This window comes from Rattus norvegicus, chromosome 2 (assembly GCF_036323735.1).
Source record: "Rattus norvegicus strain BN/NHsdMcwi chromosome 2, GRCr8, whole genome shotgun sequence".
Lineage (NCBI taxonomy): Eukaryota > Metazoa > Chordata > Mammalia > Rodentia > Muridae > Rattus > Rattus norvegicus.
Genome location: NC_086020.1, coordinates 174,219,426 through 174,237,793, shown reverse-complemented (window position 1 = coordinate 174,237,793; position 18,368 = coordinate 174,219,426). Strand labels below are relative to the sequence as shown.

The 18,368-nt window shown below is 33.8% G+C and overlaps 1 protein-coding gene across 5 annotated transcripts in view; it reads right to left on the bottom strand.

Annotated features, from left to right (window-relative positions):
• Lrba (LPS responsive beige-like anchor protein) overlaps positions 1-18,368 on the bottom strand; it is a 581,207-nt gene that overhangs the window by 262,743 nt on the left and 300,096 nt on the right. For all 5 annotated transcript variants that reach the window (XM_039102651.2, XM_039102649.2, XM_039102652.2 and 2 more), the window contains one exon: positions 6,532-6,656. In XM_039102651.2, the coding sequence (XP_038958579.1) occupies positions 6,532-6,656 (125 nt within the window). The remainder of the gene's footprint in view (positions 1-6,531; positions 6,657-18,368) is intronic.

Here is an 18,368-nt window from a genome sequence, read left to right as displayed (position 1 = left end):
GCAGCGGTTTGCAACCCCTGGGAGTCGCATATCAGACATTTATATTACGATACATACGGGTATCAAAATTACAGTTAGGAAGTAGCAACAAAATAATTTTGTGGTTGTGATCACAACATGGGGAACTGTATTAAAGGGTCGCATAATTAGGAAGGTTGAGAGGCACTTGCATACAGTGGCTGTTTACCTACAGAACTGATGCTAATAAAGTGCTCCTGTGTGTTGTTACCTAGTTATCTCAGCAGATCAAAGTATCTTTGGTTATGGCTATGGATCATGGTTATGGTAAAAGGTTTATTTACTATTTCTTGTGGTTTAATCGTGCATACCATTAACATGCAGTATTTATGGCACTAAATAGAATTTTGGGGTTTTAAAGAAGGAAGTCATGGGAAAAAATGTTTTGTATTTAGCTTTTACTGCATTCTACAGGTAACTAAAACTCTTTTTTTCACTCTATAATAGAACATAATAAGTGCACAAATATAGAAACTGTAAATGTTTGGAAATTTTAATGTTAAATGTTTAGTACTTAACATTAAAATTACTTTATATTTTCAAAACCTAAAGGAAATGTACCAATTAATTATTACATTTTTGGAAAGACAACATTATGGTTCTTTATCTTTGTTTAAATTAAGTACATATAGATTCCCTACACTAAAATAAATTGTCTTAATAAAAACAAAATCTTTCAAACATAATCAACTTGACTAAATAAGTAAACAAACAAACAAACAAACAAACAAAAACCTGACCACTGGGAAATCCAAAAGGAACTATAAGCTGAGATTTCTCAACACATTAAATTGTAAGACATTTTCATTCACCTGTTAGGTTTTACTAGTGAATTGGTGCATTACATCCTCTTGATTTTCATGATTTATAACTCCCTTCAAAGCAAAAATACTACTAATAAGGATATTACATAGCACTTACCATATGCCACAGAGTGTTCAAATTATTTTACATATTTAACTTCTTTAATTCTTAGAAACCTGGTAATTCCTCAATTTCAGGTAAGAAAGCAGATTCAGAGAGTTTATATCATTTGCCTAAGGTAAAAAGACCCATGGTAACCACACTCAAGATGCAGAACCTGGTACGGTGGTACCAGAGTTTGAGGTCAAGCCCCTGTCTATCGTGCACCAGCTCTTAGACAGAAGAGAGCAACAGAAAAGGAAAACTACCATGCAAAAATAAATATTACTGAATTAAAGAATTACTTAATTCTTTGCTTCTTATAGTGAATTTAAATGAAGAATTATAACAAGTAAAATAACTTAAATTTTCTGATATCAAGTACATGAGACAAAGCATCAGTCATTACTTTCTATAGGGTCACTGCCACACAGATCCCAAGGCACACCAAGTTTATTTGAAAAAGAAAACTGTTTAATCTGCAAACATTAAAAAAAACAAAACACAGTTCTTGGTAGCAATGTGCAATGGTTTAAAATAGCCCAGTAAATAAATTCATTCATTTTAAATGACTACTAAAAATATAATGTGTTATACCTCCCAACTGGGATTTGAAAGTTTTAAATATGTTCTCATCACGCTGACTCATAGTAAAACAAGGTACCTTTTGAATTAAATAGTTTCATGAAAAAAATTCTGTACTAAACAGTACTAAATGCATACAAACACCCACTTTAATTTATTTATTTACTTATTTTTACAGGCTCAGATTCTGGAATTGTTCAATCTCAACTGAAAAACCTCTTGTCATAGAAAATATGCAGCTTACTGATATTTGGAATGGCTTTCCTGTAATTAACTCCCCCTTGAGGATTTTAAGCTAGCAGCAGTAAAATTACCAACAGTTCTCTAATACACACCACATGCGCTGGTGCTCAATTCTCAGTGCTCTAATAGCTTTCTGCTAAAGAACTTTTTTTTTTCCCTTCAAAATTAGAACAAAACTTTCCCAAGCATAAAATAAAAGATAATTATCATGTTTATATGTTCTAGGGAAAGAAGTCATTTTACCTTTCATTTTTTGGGAAATCAACAATTATAAATAAGTATCGAATATTCTGAAGTCTAAAAGCCTAATTGGATGAAGTTAAGAAGACACTTTTAGTTCAAATTTAAACTCATAATTTTGCTATTAAAAGTTGTTAAAGAACATGACCATTGTTCATATTTTAATAATTTAACTGATACATTTATCTAATGCCATATTTTAATATTTATACTAACTTAATAATTAATCACATTGTTATACAGAATTAAAGAAGCTTATTCAAGGTGGTATCATTAACATATCTTTACTTCACTGAAGCTAAGCAAAGCCTAAAAGAGAAGCTTGTCCTCAAAATATAAAATTCAGGTTCTTAAGATATGTACATGAAGTGACTTATCTGTACAACACAGAGCAGGTAAGTAAAACTGAAATATAATAACAATGAACACAGGAAAATATTTACCTACAACCTATCCCCTCTTAAAGATCCACTAAGCAGGCAATAGGAGTCTCCAGCATGACAGAGAAAGATGTTCATGTGTTAAGAAAGAGCTACTTTGTTTCAGAAAATGAAATTGCAATTGAGCTATAGGTATGACATCAGACATACGTAATATAATATGGTAGCCATGCAATGTGTTGTAAAGCAAACAGTGTAACTATATTCAGAACAGTGACACACAGAGTATCTCAGTCAACTATTATCTTGATCTAATTAGACCTCCTCTATAGTTAATCTCCTTAGGGTTTCCAGCCAATAAAATACACTCCAGAAAAAACTGCCTGAACTACAAAGGATAATTTTTTAAAAAATAAGCCAAGCACATATCCTAACGATGTTGGATTCTGTGAAAGTTTTAGATAGAGAATCTAGTACTCACTGATCCTATAAACAACAGTGAATAATATTGCTGAAATTACAAAAAAAATCTCATTTAGAATCTTTGCATGATGTGACATTCTTAGGAATCCAAATTATTAGTATCACTTTATACAATAACAGAATGTTCTTAAAGCTATGTTAAACGTTCCTCAAATATTTCCATCATCATGCACACCCTTTACAAAATAGAAATGTCTTAAATTAAATTGGATTCTGCTGTGAAACAGTTGAATTAAAGAATATCTTCTTACTATTTATCATGTTTAACTATTTAACATATTTATCATGGCTTTAAGGAAAAATTTTTCCATTATATCTAACAATAAGCAGTTGAAGACACTGAATACTAACATGAAAATCCAACCAGTCTTGAGCTAACCTAGGCTGTAGTCCTGTATACTCCAAGAATTACATTAGCCCTTTCTTAACTCAGTTTATCTTTAAAGAAAAAGTTAGACAAGACTTGAGCCTTACAATCCTTCTAGACATAAAATGCTCAGACCATAAATAAGCACCACACAGGACTCCATGCACTGGCAATATGTGAGGAACCATTATGACAGATTTCTCATACATTTTAAAGCTAGAAATAGAATAAAATGTCAAGAACCAAAGGTCCATCTTTTCTTGCTGATGTTACTACCCACAAATAACATTTAAACATAAAATAAAATATTTGCTTTAATTTTAAATTATGATACAGTTTCTGCAAAGTTAAAAGAACCTCCCATTATAACACGACTTTTATAAATAACCACTTTGGAGGGTCTCTGCTTGAAAAATTACCTAAAGCTCTTTTCCCCAAGCAAGTTAATGTGAACTTGGGAAGGGCAATTAAATTGTCAGAATTAAAAAATTTGTTTTTAACTAGAAGGTAGCCAGAAGTAGAGTCATGGGGCTGGTATTGATCGCACCAACAGAGGACATCACTCTTCAGGTATTTACTCTGCCACCTTTACACCAGAGGCTTTCCTTCAAACCAAATCAATCTACAAAAAAGATGGCTCACACCACCAAAATCCATCACTAATATCCAATGGCACTTCTATTCAGATGCCTTTCTTTAGCGATGATAACACAGCTCAAGAGGTTCTAAGAGTCTATATTTTTAAAATGTTTGCCTTTTTGTTAAATGAATTATAAATAAAAGTCATAAAGCAATATAACACTAGCACACCAGCCATAGAAATATCTACTTCTAAATTCAATACTGAACTCTACTGTATGTATCCAGGTTGAACTATAATTTTAATTGCTCTTGACCAGAACGAATGTTTTATTTTGCATACTTGAGTCTTATGTTTGATAGCTTCCATTGTGTTTTGAGAATTATTCAAAAACTAAATATCATAATTAACACAAGATCAAGATTGAATGTCATTTTGATAAGTTATTTGATTTCATGAAAATCAAGTTAAAAATTAAGCTCTTTCCTTATAGAATATATTAGCATAAATTAGGCTGACATCAAATATAGTAACATTTGTATGAATTCATGTGCTTTGTCACTAAAGATAACAAAAACATAGAAAGAATAAAGCATAGCTTTCATATTTTTATAAAGGAAGATTGTACTAAATATGTATTTAACATATAAATATTAAATATAGTTCTATTAAACATAATCCACATCTTATTTGTAATACTTCTTCTGAGGAACAGATTTGAGTACTTTTTAAAAATAAATGCTTCATGCATTTTATGATTAACCGTTATACCATTTATAAGATATTAGTAAATAAGAGAATTGCTTAAAATACCTTAATTCTATCAAATATCAAATACAAAGATAAATAATATTGCATTAATATTTAATATCTATAAGAATAATGACAGCTGTGCCTAAATCAGTCTGAAAGTCTTATTAAGTATTACTAATCAATATTACTGGAGGTGCTTAGAATTTAGAAAGTTAGCATTTTATTTTAAAAGGTGAAGTTCAACAATAATTAAAATTTATTCAATAAAAATTATATAATACTTCAAAATGATAAAATGTACTTTTTAAATAAAAATGTATTTAAATGACTCTGTATTTAACCTATACTACTGCATTTTGAATTCAGTTACTGGCATTTCTCTGGTAATAGAATTTCTCTGGTGGTAAGCTGAATAAAGAAATATCAGCTTCTAATATGCAGTTTTACGAAAGGAATCCTACCCTTCCTGATGTAAAAAGGAAACAATATAATTTTTGTTAACGTGGACACCAGAACTCACAACCTACTATTAATATGAGTTTAGAATAGAAAAATGTTATTACATTTTAATTTTTAAACACACCTGATAATATCTGTGTGGTTGAAAGGATAAAATTGCAAACAAACTTTTTTAATGAAAAATATCATAACCAAAAAACAAAACAAAACAAAACAGAACCCCAAAGTTAAAAAATAAGAGGAAATATGTAACTCTGAAATCTGTGCCACCACACAGAAAGAATAGAACCTCACAGCGAAGTAGCCTAATTACTTCTTCATCATTTCCCCTTGCCACCCCCTGTAGTTGAAGACATAGGGCCCGAAGACTATTACTGCTTTTAGATCACTTTGTTATTGACTATTCTCGGTATGATCATTTATTTTAACAGACTGATGTCACATTTGGTGTTATATCTGATGACATATTGTGGACATTTTCTTCCAGAAACGGCTCTTTAAGGATGAGTGCAAGAGGTTAAATGGCCTGACTGAGGCCAAACCCAAGACTACAGATTTTTAATCTAAATTCTTAATATCATCACCTGCATTGAAACATGACCAGATAAACAGATATAATTTCTTTGTACCAGTTAGAAACAATAAAAATCAATGAAAATTCTTATTATCTCTACTGAATATAATTTTGCATTCATTTACTTGTGGTATTCACTGTCATTTCATCACAAACTACATGTTAAACTAATATCCTGAAGAGAGGTAGGAATGTGTCTATCTTAACAACTATAGATTTTGTTTAAACAAAGTAATTTTAATGTAGAGGGGGCATTTCTCCATTAATACATTTTAACTGGCCTTTAGAATTTCATAGAATAGCAAGGACCATTCTCTGGTTAGAGAAAGTGTATTTTCAAAAGCAAGAGGCCTTTTGCCGTCCGTTTCAGTTATCAGACTTCTACCTAAATTGAATCACCATCATGTGCATCATAACAAAAGGAGGACATGTTTTGTTAAGCTCTGAAAACAAGATGGTAGAGAATAGGAACATATGAAAAGGTCTATTCTGTTGTCCATGAGCCATCAATCACAACTGCAAATCAAGGTCCAGCAAGTACCAAGGCACTTGGACATTTATTACCAACCCACGGCTGGAGGAGAGCTATACATACCAGATAGACCGTAGAAACCTATTTGGTTTGTAAATTCGGTGTTTCTTATGCTCGTGGATTTAAAGTCAGGCTTGGAGGAGTAATTTATTCAAAGCTGAATACGTTGCTTAAAAGGACAAATTCTGAAACAATGGGCTTATGTTCCTAAGTTTTGTATTTGTACTAAAATGAATAAAACTACCTGACACCATTTCATGGGATCCTGTGCAAAATGTATCTCTCTAACCCTTTGTGGGGTAAGACACCATGAAATGTGCTGTTAAACATTCTGATGTGTATTTAAGAAGTTATGCTCTTCACCACCAAGTCCTGAACCTGCTGCTATTGGCAACGAATGGTTTAAACACTGACCATGTTCCACGGCTGTTTTTAGTGTCGCTTCAGGATGTGTCGATCCTAGAGGGTTACGCACAAATCGTCGCCGGCGCCTCAAGTCATCTTCCCAGTAGTCAAGGCGCCAGAACTCACGAGGACGACTACAATGAAACAGAGACGCCACATATGTTAGCAATTATCAAACAGCGTGGAAGCAGAGTCTGCATAGAGCGCTCCTTGTTTGCTCGCCTCCGCCCCCTCCTCTTAATTCTCCCTGCATCTCACACTCTGCAATCTTTAACTTAGGTATGTCCTTGAAAATAACAATATCACCTTCTCGTCTACAGAACTCCTTTCCCTTTTCTTGGAAGGTGAAATGAGCACTAAATACATCATTTTGAAATGAATTGCTGACACTGTGATCAGTTTCCCCACACTCTCGTGGCATGTGCTCTGATCTCAGCCTCATTTCAGCCTCAGCAGGGCACCTTTCTCTGTGGCTGCATTTATAAACCAGAATAGGAAAAGGCTATTATAAATATGGTATAGCATTACCTATATTAATCAAAGTCTGTCCCCCTTCATTTTTCTTTCTAATTTGTGCCTTTTTGCACAAGGTCAGTAAATCATACGATGAATTCTTGGTCCAGAAAGTGTTAACTTTAATGAATATCTCAGTTACATGGTTATGTATGTGATAATAAAATATTACTCTGTTTAGATGTGCAGGAATTTAATTAAAATAATCTCTTAAAATATTCATTACATTTAGCCCCTGAGGCTTAGAACAACACAAGAAAATGCATTTCTTTTCCATTTACTGTTTTTAAATAAACCATTCTTGTGGAGTGAAACAGCAATCTATTTTCAAGCAAATCAGATTGAATTTCTGTTTTATGTAGTCTGTTATTCTATTTAATTAAAAACTACATGCTATATGATGTGCAATAATTACTATATTGAAAGCATACTCTTGAAATTTATTTTTTTAAATCCAAGTTCTATGATATTTGCCCAATTACATAGATCTTTTATATGGCAATACATAAATGTCAAGTTTCTCTGCTGTTAAATACCCACATACTACCATGCTGAAAAATATTTTATAAAGAAAATACTAGTATAGAGCTTTATTTTTGTTACATAGAGAAAAAAATTGCTGGAGAATATATTTATTCACTAAAGATGTACAGCATGAAAACCTGTGAGTTTCAAAAATGAAATAAAAACATATTCATAATTAAAACTTCTGCAGGAATGACTAATAAAAAACAAAAATCTTACTTGTATTTCATGAGCTAATAAAACTGTACCTGTCAGCTTTGACAAATTAATACTCTTTACCAGCTGACAATCCCAAAATACCCAAATAAAGTCAACCTCATTTTAATGTTTTAAAGATACCATCTATAAAAAGAAGTTGGTAACTGGTATTGATTATTGGTTAAAAGTTAAGTTGTAAAAGCACAGAGAACAAATAGTACATTACTTAAAGAAAATACTTTAAAAGTAGTAGGAATCCAATAACCTTTTCAGAGAATATAGAGGAAGCAAGAACATCAAACATCTCCCTTGTTGATTTTGGTCATGCATGAGAAGGAGAAATGCTATCAGAATGAAATGCAAAAGTGTGTGAATACTGTGGTCCTTAAAAAGAAAAACTAGAATTCATTTATTTCTTTACTTCATTGTTTGGGCACTAATACAATGATATAATTTCAAAATAAATTTACAATACATACAAACTAGGTACACAAGCACAAGACAATTGTTTGAACCCAGTTAATGACATAAAATTCCCCTTAGTTGAGAAGGAAAAAGGCAGTACCCAGATGGTTGTGTGCATAGCTTTGATAGTCAAAGAGCTGGGATAGGTACTTCATCATTCTGCCTTGCTACATTTATCTGTTAAAATTATTATCAAATATCAGCCAGGATGCAGTAGTGAACCCCAGGCTGCTCCTTGTCTTTAGGGGAATGATACAATGAAGGCCTATTCATCAGTCCAGCAATCGGCACCAGTAATTAGTTCCCTAGACTGAGATTTGCTATAAAGCCTATTTCAGTCAGTACCACAAACATATGATGGTGTGAAGCTAATGAAAGCTGCTAAAATTTGTTAACCTTTTCTATCATCAATCCTTCTAATACCCTACGCTTCAGTATTATGCAAAGGTAGTAAATTATTAATCTGTCATTAGTTCATCTTTCTACATTGTCTGTCAAATTAAATGATCCTCTCGATAACAATTAAAATTATAAGAAATGCTAACTTACTATGATAAAACTATTACTAAATTAGGCAACAAAAGATTCCACCATAATGCATACAGTGAAATCAAGTCCAATGTGTTTTAAGGCAATTGCACAATGTTATTATGTATAAAATTTTGAAAAATTAGTAAAAATTACTCACAAATTGGCCTGTAACTCAAAGAATATTCAATGTGAATATTAACCAAAGTAAAAGGGAAATAGGAAAATAGTTATTTATAGGCTCTAACACTAATTTTTAAAAAGCCAAACTGATGATTTTGGGCTGACAAAATAAAACCACCAATGTACTAGGAACTGGAAAATTAAATCACATAGAAAAAAGTTTATAAAGATAAATTTAATTTGGCAGCTACATATATGTATGTCTTCAAATACGTTTTATTGAAACTTTAAAAACACTCAGATGTAATCCTAACAAGGACCTGTGCACATCAGAATGCTAACATTTGTAACCTACTGGGCCCTTATCACCTAAAAGTCATTTTCTTAACAAGATTTGGTTAAGAAATTCTGAAGATAAAGCTAGTATTACTCATTTCAGAGCACATACATGGAAAGAATTTTTTTTAAAAAATCAAAGTTTTTCTTTTATCCTACTATATTTTATTTGGTTAGGTTAGATTATCATCTCCTAGAAGCCTGTTCTTCTCTAATGAGAGACAAAGGGAGTAGATCCAGATAGGAGAGGATGTAGGGAAGAACCGGGAGGAGTAGAGGAAGAATAAAATCTATTCAGATTATACTGTATGAGGAAAGAACCTGTGTTAATAAAAGGGATTACCCAGGTGGCCAGAAACTCCAAGGCATCTTTGGCAGAGTCTGCATCCAGAGCAAGGCTCCGTGGGATGTGGAGTAGGAAGCTGTGCAGGAGCAGGCAGCTAACCGAGCGGCTAGCTGTTGGTCTCATTGGTGGGAACTGGCACTGCTTAATTTTCTCAAGGAAAAAACTCGCTTTTTAAAAATATTTCAGAAATTGCTAGCATACAGTTATTTACATAGAAATGAACCTAGTCCTATTTCTAATAAGATTCCAAAGATATTTGAATTGATAGTGTTTAAGTCTGTGTTTGGTAACACCTAGAAATATTTAATACTTTCTTCAGAAGACATAATGTACCTCTGTAAAGATACTGTATGCAGGCCCTGGGAAGACGGCTTACTGGATAAAGTGACTACTTCACAAGCATAAGAACCCAAGTTGGAATCCCCAGGACCTACATAAGAATCATAGCCCCAAACATGTTGCCTGTAATCCCAGCTCAGGGAGGTGGAGACAGGAAGCTGAAGGTAGATCTCTGAAAGGGGAGTTTAGCCAAGTCAGAGAGGTCCAGACAGACCAAGAGATTCTACCTCAAAAACTAGGTCTCAAGAAATAGTAGAAGACATGCATTGTGGTTTTTTTGGCCCCATGCACAGTCATGTACATACACACACCCACATGCAAACATATCCATATACCAGATTTGTGAGACATAAGCGTTAAAACCAGAGACTATCTGGTTTTCAAAAGGTATCAATAGCCCTGATCAAAGCTGGATGCTGAAATTATCATGTAGGTATAGTAGGCTTTTCTAAATCAATCGATTATATTCCTTAAAAAAAAAAAAATCCCTTCATCAAGGCTGGGAAGTTGGCTCAATGAGTAAAGTACTTGCCCTGAAAGCATGAGGGCATTAATCTAATCTCCAGCATCCATATAAAAGGCTAGGAGTAGTAAAGTATGCTTGCAGTACCAGGGGACAGACATGGCTAGGGCTCAATGGCACAGCGGGCCTAGCCTAATCAGAGAGCCTCAGCTACCAGTAAGATACCTTCTGAAAAACAAGGTGGGTGGCTTCTCACAAATGACATCTACAGTACTAAATTTCCATATGACTTTTTCTAAATGTCTTTATTCCCTCTTCTATCCTGTTCTCCTAACCCAGTTTCCATTTATCCTGTTTCCTTATACTCAATGCTGCTTATCTTTTCTCCCTTGAAATACCCACCCTACGCCCACTTACTAATTTCTTGACCTCTATGGGTATTCTGAATGAAACGCACATATCTAAGATGCAGAGACTTAAAAAAAAAAATTGGACATCTGGGTTTCTGATCTGGGTAATCTCATTAAGAATGATTATTTTGAGCTCAATTCATTTATTTATAAACTTTGTAGCTATATTTCTCCATCTCTCTCCATTTTTCTCTCCCTATTTGTCTCTCACACACACATACACAGACACAGACACACACACGACTCTTTTACATATATGTGATTATATATACATCACCTTTAATGCACCAGGACAATCTACATAAAAGAATGTAAAATGCTATTTTCAACTTAACTGTATGGAATAGACACTGTACTATACTAACAGGATTGTGGATACTCCTGAAATCGGAGAAGTGAGTATACTCAGCATGAGTGAGTGACCTATTCACAGTGATCAGCGACTTCATTAGGTAATGCATACGTGAGAACTAACCAACTGAGTACCAACTAAAAATGAAGTATTAGACAGAACAAAACAAAACACAGTAAGGTAGAATTTATATTCATTCATTCACTAACTGTTGGGTGCAATATGAAGGAATCCAATTACTATTTTTATAGGCAAATTACATGAGATTTAAAGTTCAGTTCTCCTTAGAGAAACTATGGGAAGGAAGCCAACCAGGTAACTAATATACTGTAAATAGATGGGTAATATAACACAGGATAAAATATTTTCTAATAATAATTATTAAATATTCACTTTGAGACAACCTTTGGAGCAAAAAAGTTATTAAGATGTTTTCAAGGAGAGCTCTCCTACCTCCATGGAGAATACAACTGTGAAAATAAATAAAAATTCACAAAATTATGTGTAAGAATGCAGAGACTCTTTTATACAACTAGTGAGCAGCACAATTCCAGAGAGCACTGTTGGAGCAAAATTTGTGTTGACAGTGTGCGGTGGGGGTGCAATGGTCCTTCTGAGCTAGTCCAAGACACACAGACCAAGCCAGGGTCCTCAGGACAGCCTACCCCACCCATCCCTTCACATACGAAGCTCAGATTCCTTTCTTTTCCCCTGCTGGGTTTAAACCCAGTAACACTGACAGTTGTTTGCTATAGTAAAAAGTAGTCATCAGGAAGAGGTCTAAAATCAAAATAACTCAACACTTTAAAAAATTAATCATGTATAAGGAATATTTAAATCTGACTGAATAAGCTCACTAAGCTTATGATGAATTATTAATACAGATTGTTTCCTGGATGTTGGTTTACTAGAGTATAATAGTTTGCAGTGGGCATTAATTACTGAAATCAGTGGTTGGGATTAGGTACCTTAAATACTATAATGGAAATGAGGTAACATCTATTGTTAAATGAGTGGAACATGTGTGACTATCATCTACTAGTTTTTAGTGTCATTATAATGAAACGAATCTATGTCAAAAGAATGCTAGTTTTAAAAAGAAAAGCTGTCACAACACAACACTTTTAGAAAACGTTTCTGTTTCCACCTTCCCTACTTTGCTGTGATAACACCTGATAAATCCTGATAGCTTTAACAGAAGTCAGTGGTAAATTCTTCCAGCCAGGGCAGAGCTCTGCACCCAGGAGAAATTTAGCACATCGTATTTTGTATTCAATTTATATAACCAAGTATTTTAAAATTCCTGTATCTGGAAAGCTTCTATTTCCATATTTTTAGATTTAAAAAATTCATGGTAGGCATTAGCTACAACTTAAGTAAATGATAATCCTTGAAAGCAGTAAACATTTGCAGTGCACTGCCAGCTGGAAGGTGGAAGTGCCCACTTTCCCTAAGGGCTTCACTGTGTATCAATCTCAGGAATAATGTGCAGGTAGAATATATGGTACCATACAATGTGAGTGAGTGTGTTCTCTCACAAAGTGAAATCTATGGTGCCTTCATGCAGATAGAAAAACATTGGTGGAAACCTCTGCTTAGTAAGAATCCACTGTGAGTCAAGCAAGGTGACCTATGTACTGTGTAAGTCTTAATAAAACGGACAAGGAACAAAGCTAAAACCAGAACCTCCAACTGTGGGATTCCCAGAAGATTTTCTAAAGGAAAATTCTTGCTGTCCTGAGGCTTGACACGTAAATTTTACACAAACTAGAGACATTAGAGTATTTGTATTGTACTGAATTATATAGTATGATAATTGTTACAGTCCTGAGTTTCATGTTTTCAGAATAGCTATTTACTTTTAAAATCCCTTAGATATTCATCTTCAATTATAATTACTATTTCATAAAAAGTAATGCAGCCAAAACACTTACTGAAAAAAACCTCTAGGAGGCATTCCCTGGTTGCTACAAACCCACTCATCACTTCCTGATTTACTTAGCCTTTCTCTTAGGAAGTATAAGCAAATCAAAAATAGGAGATAATTATACTATCAATTAAATCTCCGACACAATGTAAATAAAACTTAAAGGATGCCATCAAAATTATTGTTGAAACGTAACTAAGTATAACAATGCAATAAATAGACACATTTATTGCTTTCTGCAAATCTGAGAAAAAACACCTTATGATCAAGACTCCATGACCTGTATGATTAAATACTACTCTCATTATTTTGAAGGTGAAGAAATCATCACTGACTTCTAAAGCAATGGAGTTTTCACAACATGGCATTTCCTCCACACTATCTTGTTGGTTACTACTACAGCTAGGATCAAAATACTAATTAACCTTGCCTAGGAAGATTGAGAGTTTCATTAGCTCTTCAATGATGATCTGTTCTGTAAGTTCAGTGTGGAGAAGGGGTTTTGTCTATCTCATTACCAAGCACAGTAACTGTTACAAAGAAGACAATAAATAAATGACTAAAGAATGAATAGATGACTTTTAAACAGAAACTTAAATAATAAATAGAGTCTGCTGGACAAAACAGAGAGGGCATTACAAGCCAAAGAGCTGGCACGAGTGAATGCATGGGGACAAAGAACACTTTTACCTTGAGAAATTCAGGTACGATCACTGCAAGGCAGCCTCAAGAAGGCAAAAACTGACCTGTGACATGGGATTGAGTAGCAGTGCTTAAAGGCCTTAGGATGTTTACTAAAGAACCTGTTACTAGAACTTGGATCCAACAGAGACAATAGGGGCTCTCAAATCAGGAGATGAACTTATTAGCTTTGTGATTTATATGGAAGCAAAATGAAGAGGACTGAGTTAAGGCAATGGGGATGTAGACTAGAGGTCAAGTTTTAAAAGAGAGCTGTCTGAAGTAGAATAGATAAAGCCTCTTATGGGTGGGAAAGAAAAGGAAGGGATAACAATAAAGGCAAGTGTCCTGAAATAATGAAGGTGTTATTTGCATGAAATGAATAATAAACAGTTGTGGATTGAAATAATAACTCAAGTCTTGGATGCCTATAACACTTAGACAAGTACTTGGAACAGGAAAATAATATAACTCTGGGTCCTGAAACAAAATGAAATGATATGCTCTATCAGATTTGGGGACCGGCTTCCTTATCTTAGTTTGATTTTGGGCTTCAACCATAGAGTAAAATGTGCTGCTCACACTTCTGTTCTCTGTCTCCATCTTCCTTCTCTCTTGTCCTCTTTCTTCTCTCTATTCTCCATTCCAACTCCAATTATTTTCTCTGCCTACGTCCTTGCTTTCTGTGCTAAGGATTAAATACAAGCTGGCACACATGCTGACCATGCATTGCACCCAAAGTCCAGACTGCACATTCTTTCTAATTATTGAATAGGCATTTCATTGAATACTCTACATTGTGTTCAGATGTGCTGAAATATTATTGGGGCCCAATAATATGACTACTCTTCCCAAGCACATCTGTTTAACCGCAGTGCATTTCACTATGTAGTACTTTACCCTCTCACTTCCCCCTTTTCACAATTTTATTCTCATTATGAAAAACAAAAGTTGAGACATGACTAAGCAGTTATGATATCCAGGTGAGCCTGGAAGTCATTACTTCCAGACAACACAGATCTGTAAAATGGTACAAATCCCACTTTCACCTGCTAATTAATAACGTCCTGGGAGTAGAAAAAGACTTGGTTAGATTTATTTTCAAAATTTAGGGCTGATCTGATTAAAGGAGCAAAAGATGAAGGCTAAGGAAATAGACTAGTCTCCTGAGAATGTCTGGAAGGATAAACCTCTGCTGGAACACAACAAGCAGAACAAATAGGACAGCTCCATCAGTGGTGCAGCACAATGGCAGCCCCATTAGATTATATAGTTCAGTGATGGCACTGTCTTGGTTTCTGTAACTCCTCTTTGTGATGTTCACAAATAGTGAATTCATTTATAAATGGTACATTTATAAAAACATATCGCTGTACTGCAGGGATGTATACCTGTATATATACTTAATTATATCATTGCCATACATTATTACATAAAACACAAAACTGCATGTATGTATTACAGGGATACTGTATGATGTTTCGATACAGATAAATAGTATTGTATAATATTTAAACCAGGTTAAAAAGTAGCCACCTGGGCAAACACCATTTGTCTATGAAAAAAACTCTCAAACTTTGCTACCCAATAATCTACCTTCAATTTCCATGAGATTAGCCACTTGAGATATCAATTGTTGAAATGAGATACTTGCCCTTCTGTGCCTAGCTTATTTCACTTAAAATAGTGATCTCCAGTTCCAGCTACATTGTCATAAATTACATGTTACCCAACTTTTTAAACATCTATTCTGTGTATATGTCATATTTACTTTATCCACTCATCACTTCGTGGACATTTAGGCTGATTCTCTTTTCTAGTGTATTGTAGAGTATCTCAATAAACGTACAAATGTAGGTATCTTTGACACACTGATTTCATTTCATGCTGAAAAATCATCAGGGTTAAAATTCCAGGAAAAATATATAAATATTAGCTTTATTTTCAACTTTTCGATATTCCCCCCTTAAACACGATGCTAGTTTATGTTCCAGCCAACCAGATCGTTTCCTCTGCTTCTTCTCAGTATGAATTATCTTTACTTTTCTGTTAACTGTTAATCTTAACAGGGTGAGGTGATACCATATTATCACTTAGATCTATATTTCCTGGTGATTAATGATATTGTATGTTTTTTTCCTATACACTTTATCCATTTGTTTATTGTTTTTGTCATTTGTGTTCTATTTGGTAAGGGAGAGTCAAATTATGCACCCATGGCTAACCTCATGCTATCTATACAGTCAAGGTACTCTCAGATTGGTGAGTGCCCTGATTTTACTCTAGAGTTCTCAGGTTACAGGAGTGCCATCACTTTGAACATCTGCTGGCCATCTCAATGTCTTCATTGGGCAATTTGTCTATTTATATATTGCCTATTATTTAACTGGGTATTTTTTCAATTATACTTTTGGAGATTATATATATATATATATATATACATATATATATATATTCTGGATGTTAACCTCTTGTCAGATGTTCACAACTATTATGATTTTGTTTTCCCCACTCTATGATCATCAATACTGGTATTTTAATAGATAATGTACTCGGAATATTTCAAACTATATTAAGTAGTAACGACATTTTAACAACATTGACATTTAAGAAGGGAATCTTTCCATTCTTGGAGGGTCCTCTTAAATTTCTTTAGTCAGTGTTTTATATTTTGTAGTATGTTAAGTTTTATTTTCCTATCAATTGATAGTAATTAATAAATATTCCCAGTTCCTTTATGTAGTACTGTTAAGAATTTCAGCTGGTATTAAAATATGCCTAAAATAAAAGAATGTGAAAACCATCTTCAGCCTTCAAACTACAAAGTCATTGGTGGGAGGATGAGAACATGAAGGCATGACTGGACTGCACAATGTGTGTGTAGAGAATGACTGGACACAGTGAAGCCATGCTCTTTATATTATGACCTGTGAAACCAACCAGTTTTCACTAGTAATCTGCACTGTCACCTTAATTGGATTTACTCATGGCGATGTGTCTCTGGGTGTCTCTATGACTGGTGTTCAAAGGGATTAACTGAGGATGGAAGACAGCCCTAAGTGTTAACAGCACCATTCATAGCTGAGGTCTCAAGCTGAAGAAACAGAAATGATTCATCTCTCTCTTTGCTTCTTGGCTGTGGATAAAATATGACCAGCCACCTCATACTTCTAGAGACATGCCTTCCTTTCTTAAGCTGATTTTATCAGGTATTTTTTTTAACACAATGAGGAAAGTAATTAACATACCCACAATGTTGTAGGCAGATTATCAGTATTTTACCAGTGATTTCATTTAATTCTAAAAATAGCCTTACAAATTATAGTTATAAGTCATAGTTTCCAGGTGAAGAACTGAAACTGGAGAAATTAAAGTGATTTAGCTAATAATAAACAGAGGGTGACCTTCCATCTAAGACACCCCATTACTCAAGTGGTTGTAGACTGTTTTAGCTAAGATATTCATGTTGGGCTCACTAATACTCTCAATATGACAATTTATTATATTGGTATGCATTTAAAGTTCTCTTCTGTAAAATGGCAGACTTAAAAAGACTAAACCGAATTTCTATTTTTTGGATAACCATCAGTATACATCCCAATAACAATCATAATATCTACAACTTTACCAGCTTTAGCATCAATTAAAGCTGAAACAGCACCATTATACACCACCAAGAAATACAAGATTCCCTTACATGGAACAGATTTTAAACAAACCAAGATGAATGCTCAGTAGGAAGCTGCTATTATTCCCTGAATATTTCTACCCAAATATAGAAGAACTAGATGCTTTAAAAATATCTATGAAGCAACTTCACATCCATAGATGACTATTTTGTCATTTAGAATATTTCTTTCTCCCAAGCCAAGGCCACAGATTTTTTTTTAATTCTTAAGATAATAAAGTATAAAAACAACAACAAAAAGCAAAGAAATGCTATTTTCTATAATAAAATACTATATCTTTAAATAAACAAGCCTTTGTGTGTAGGAACAACCTATCATAATCTAATAACTTTCTGTGTTTAATCCAAAACTCTCAGAGAAATATAGAATCCAATTAATGATCTAAACCAGCAAATGAGAAAAGTATATGTCCTGTGCTTTTAGGTAAATTGAAGCATTAACAAATGCTATGTGCTCCTATCCACAAGGGACAATAGAGTTATTAAGTTTCACTTCCAGGTTCTAAAGACAGTTGGAAGCCAATTCTCTGAATAGTTTCTGTCATCTCCTAGAAACATTCTGGTTCTTTCAATTTTGAAGCAATTATTCACATTCTGAAGTGATTGATTTCTCCTCCCTCTCTACTTCATTTCATTTTTTTCCTGGTTCTCAATTATCAATCCTCCACAGCTTATTCATGTACAGATTATTTTCTGAGTACCACTAGTACTGGGAGGACTCTGATAATGATAGATACACAAACATGAAGACAGCATAGCCTTTAATTACAAGACGCTTATAACCTAGTGTGTTGTCTAGCTTATGTCCTTGATCTGACATTGCCATAACGTTGTTATACAAAGTTATTAGAAGCAAAGTTGCCAGAATTAATTGAGGCCTGAGAACTGGGAGTGAGAAAATGCATCTAAAAACCTGGCCTGTAGTCTATCCAGTATTATCTTAATTAACAGT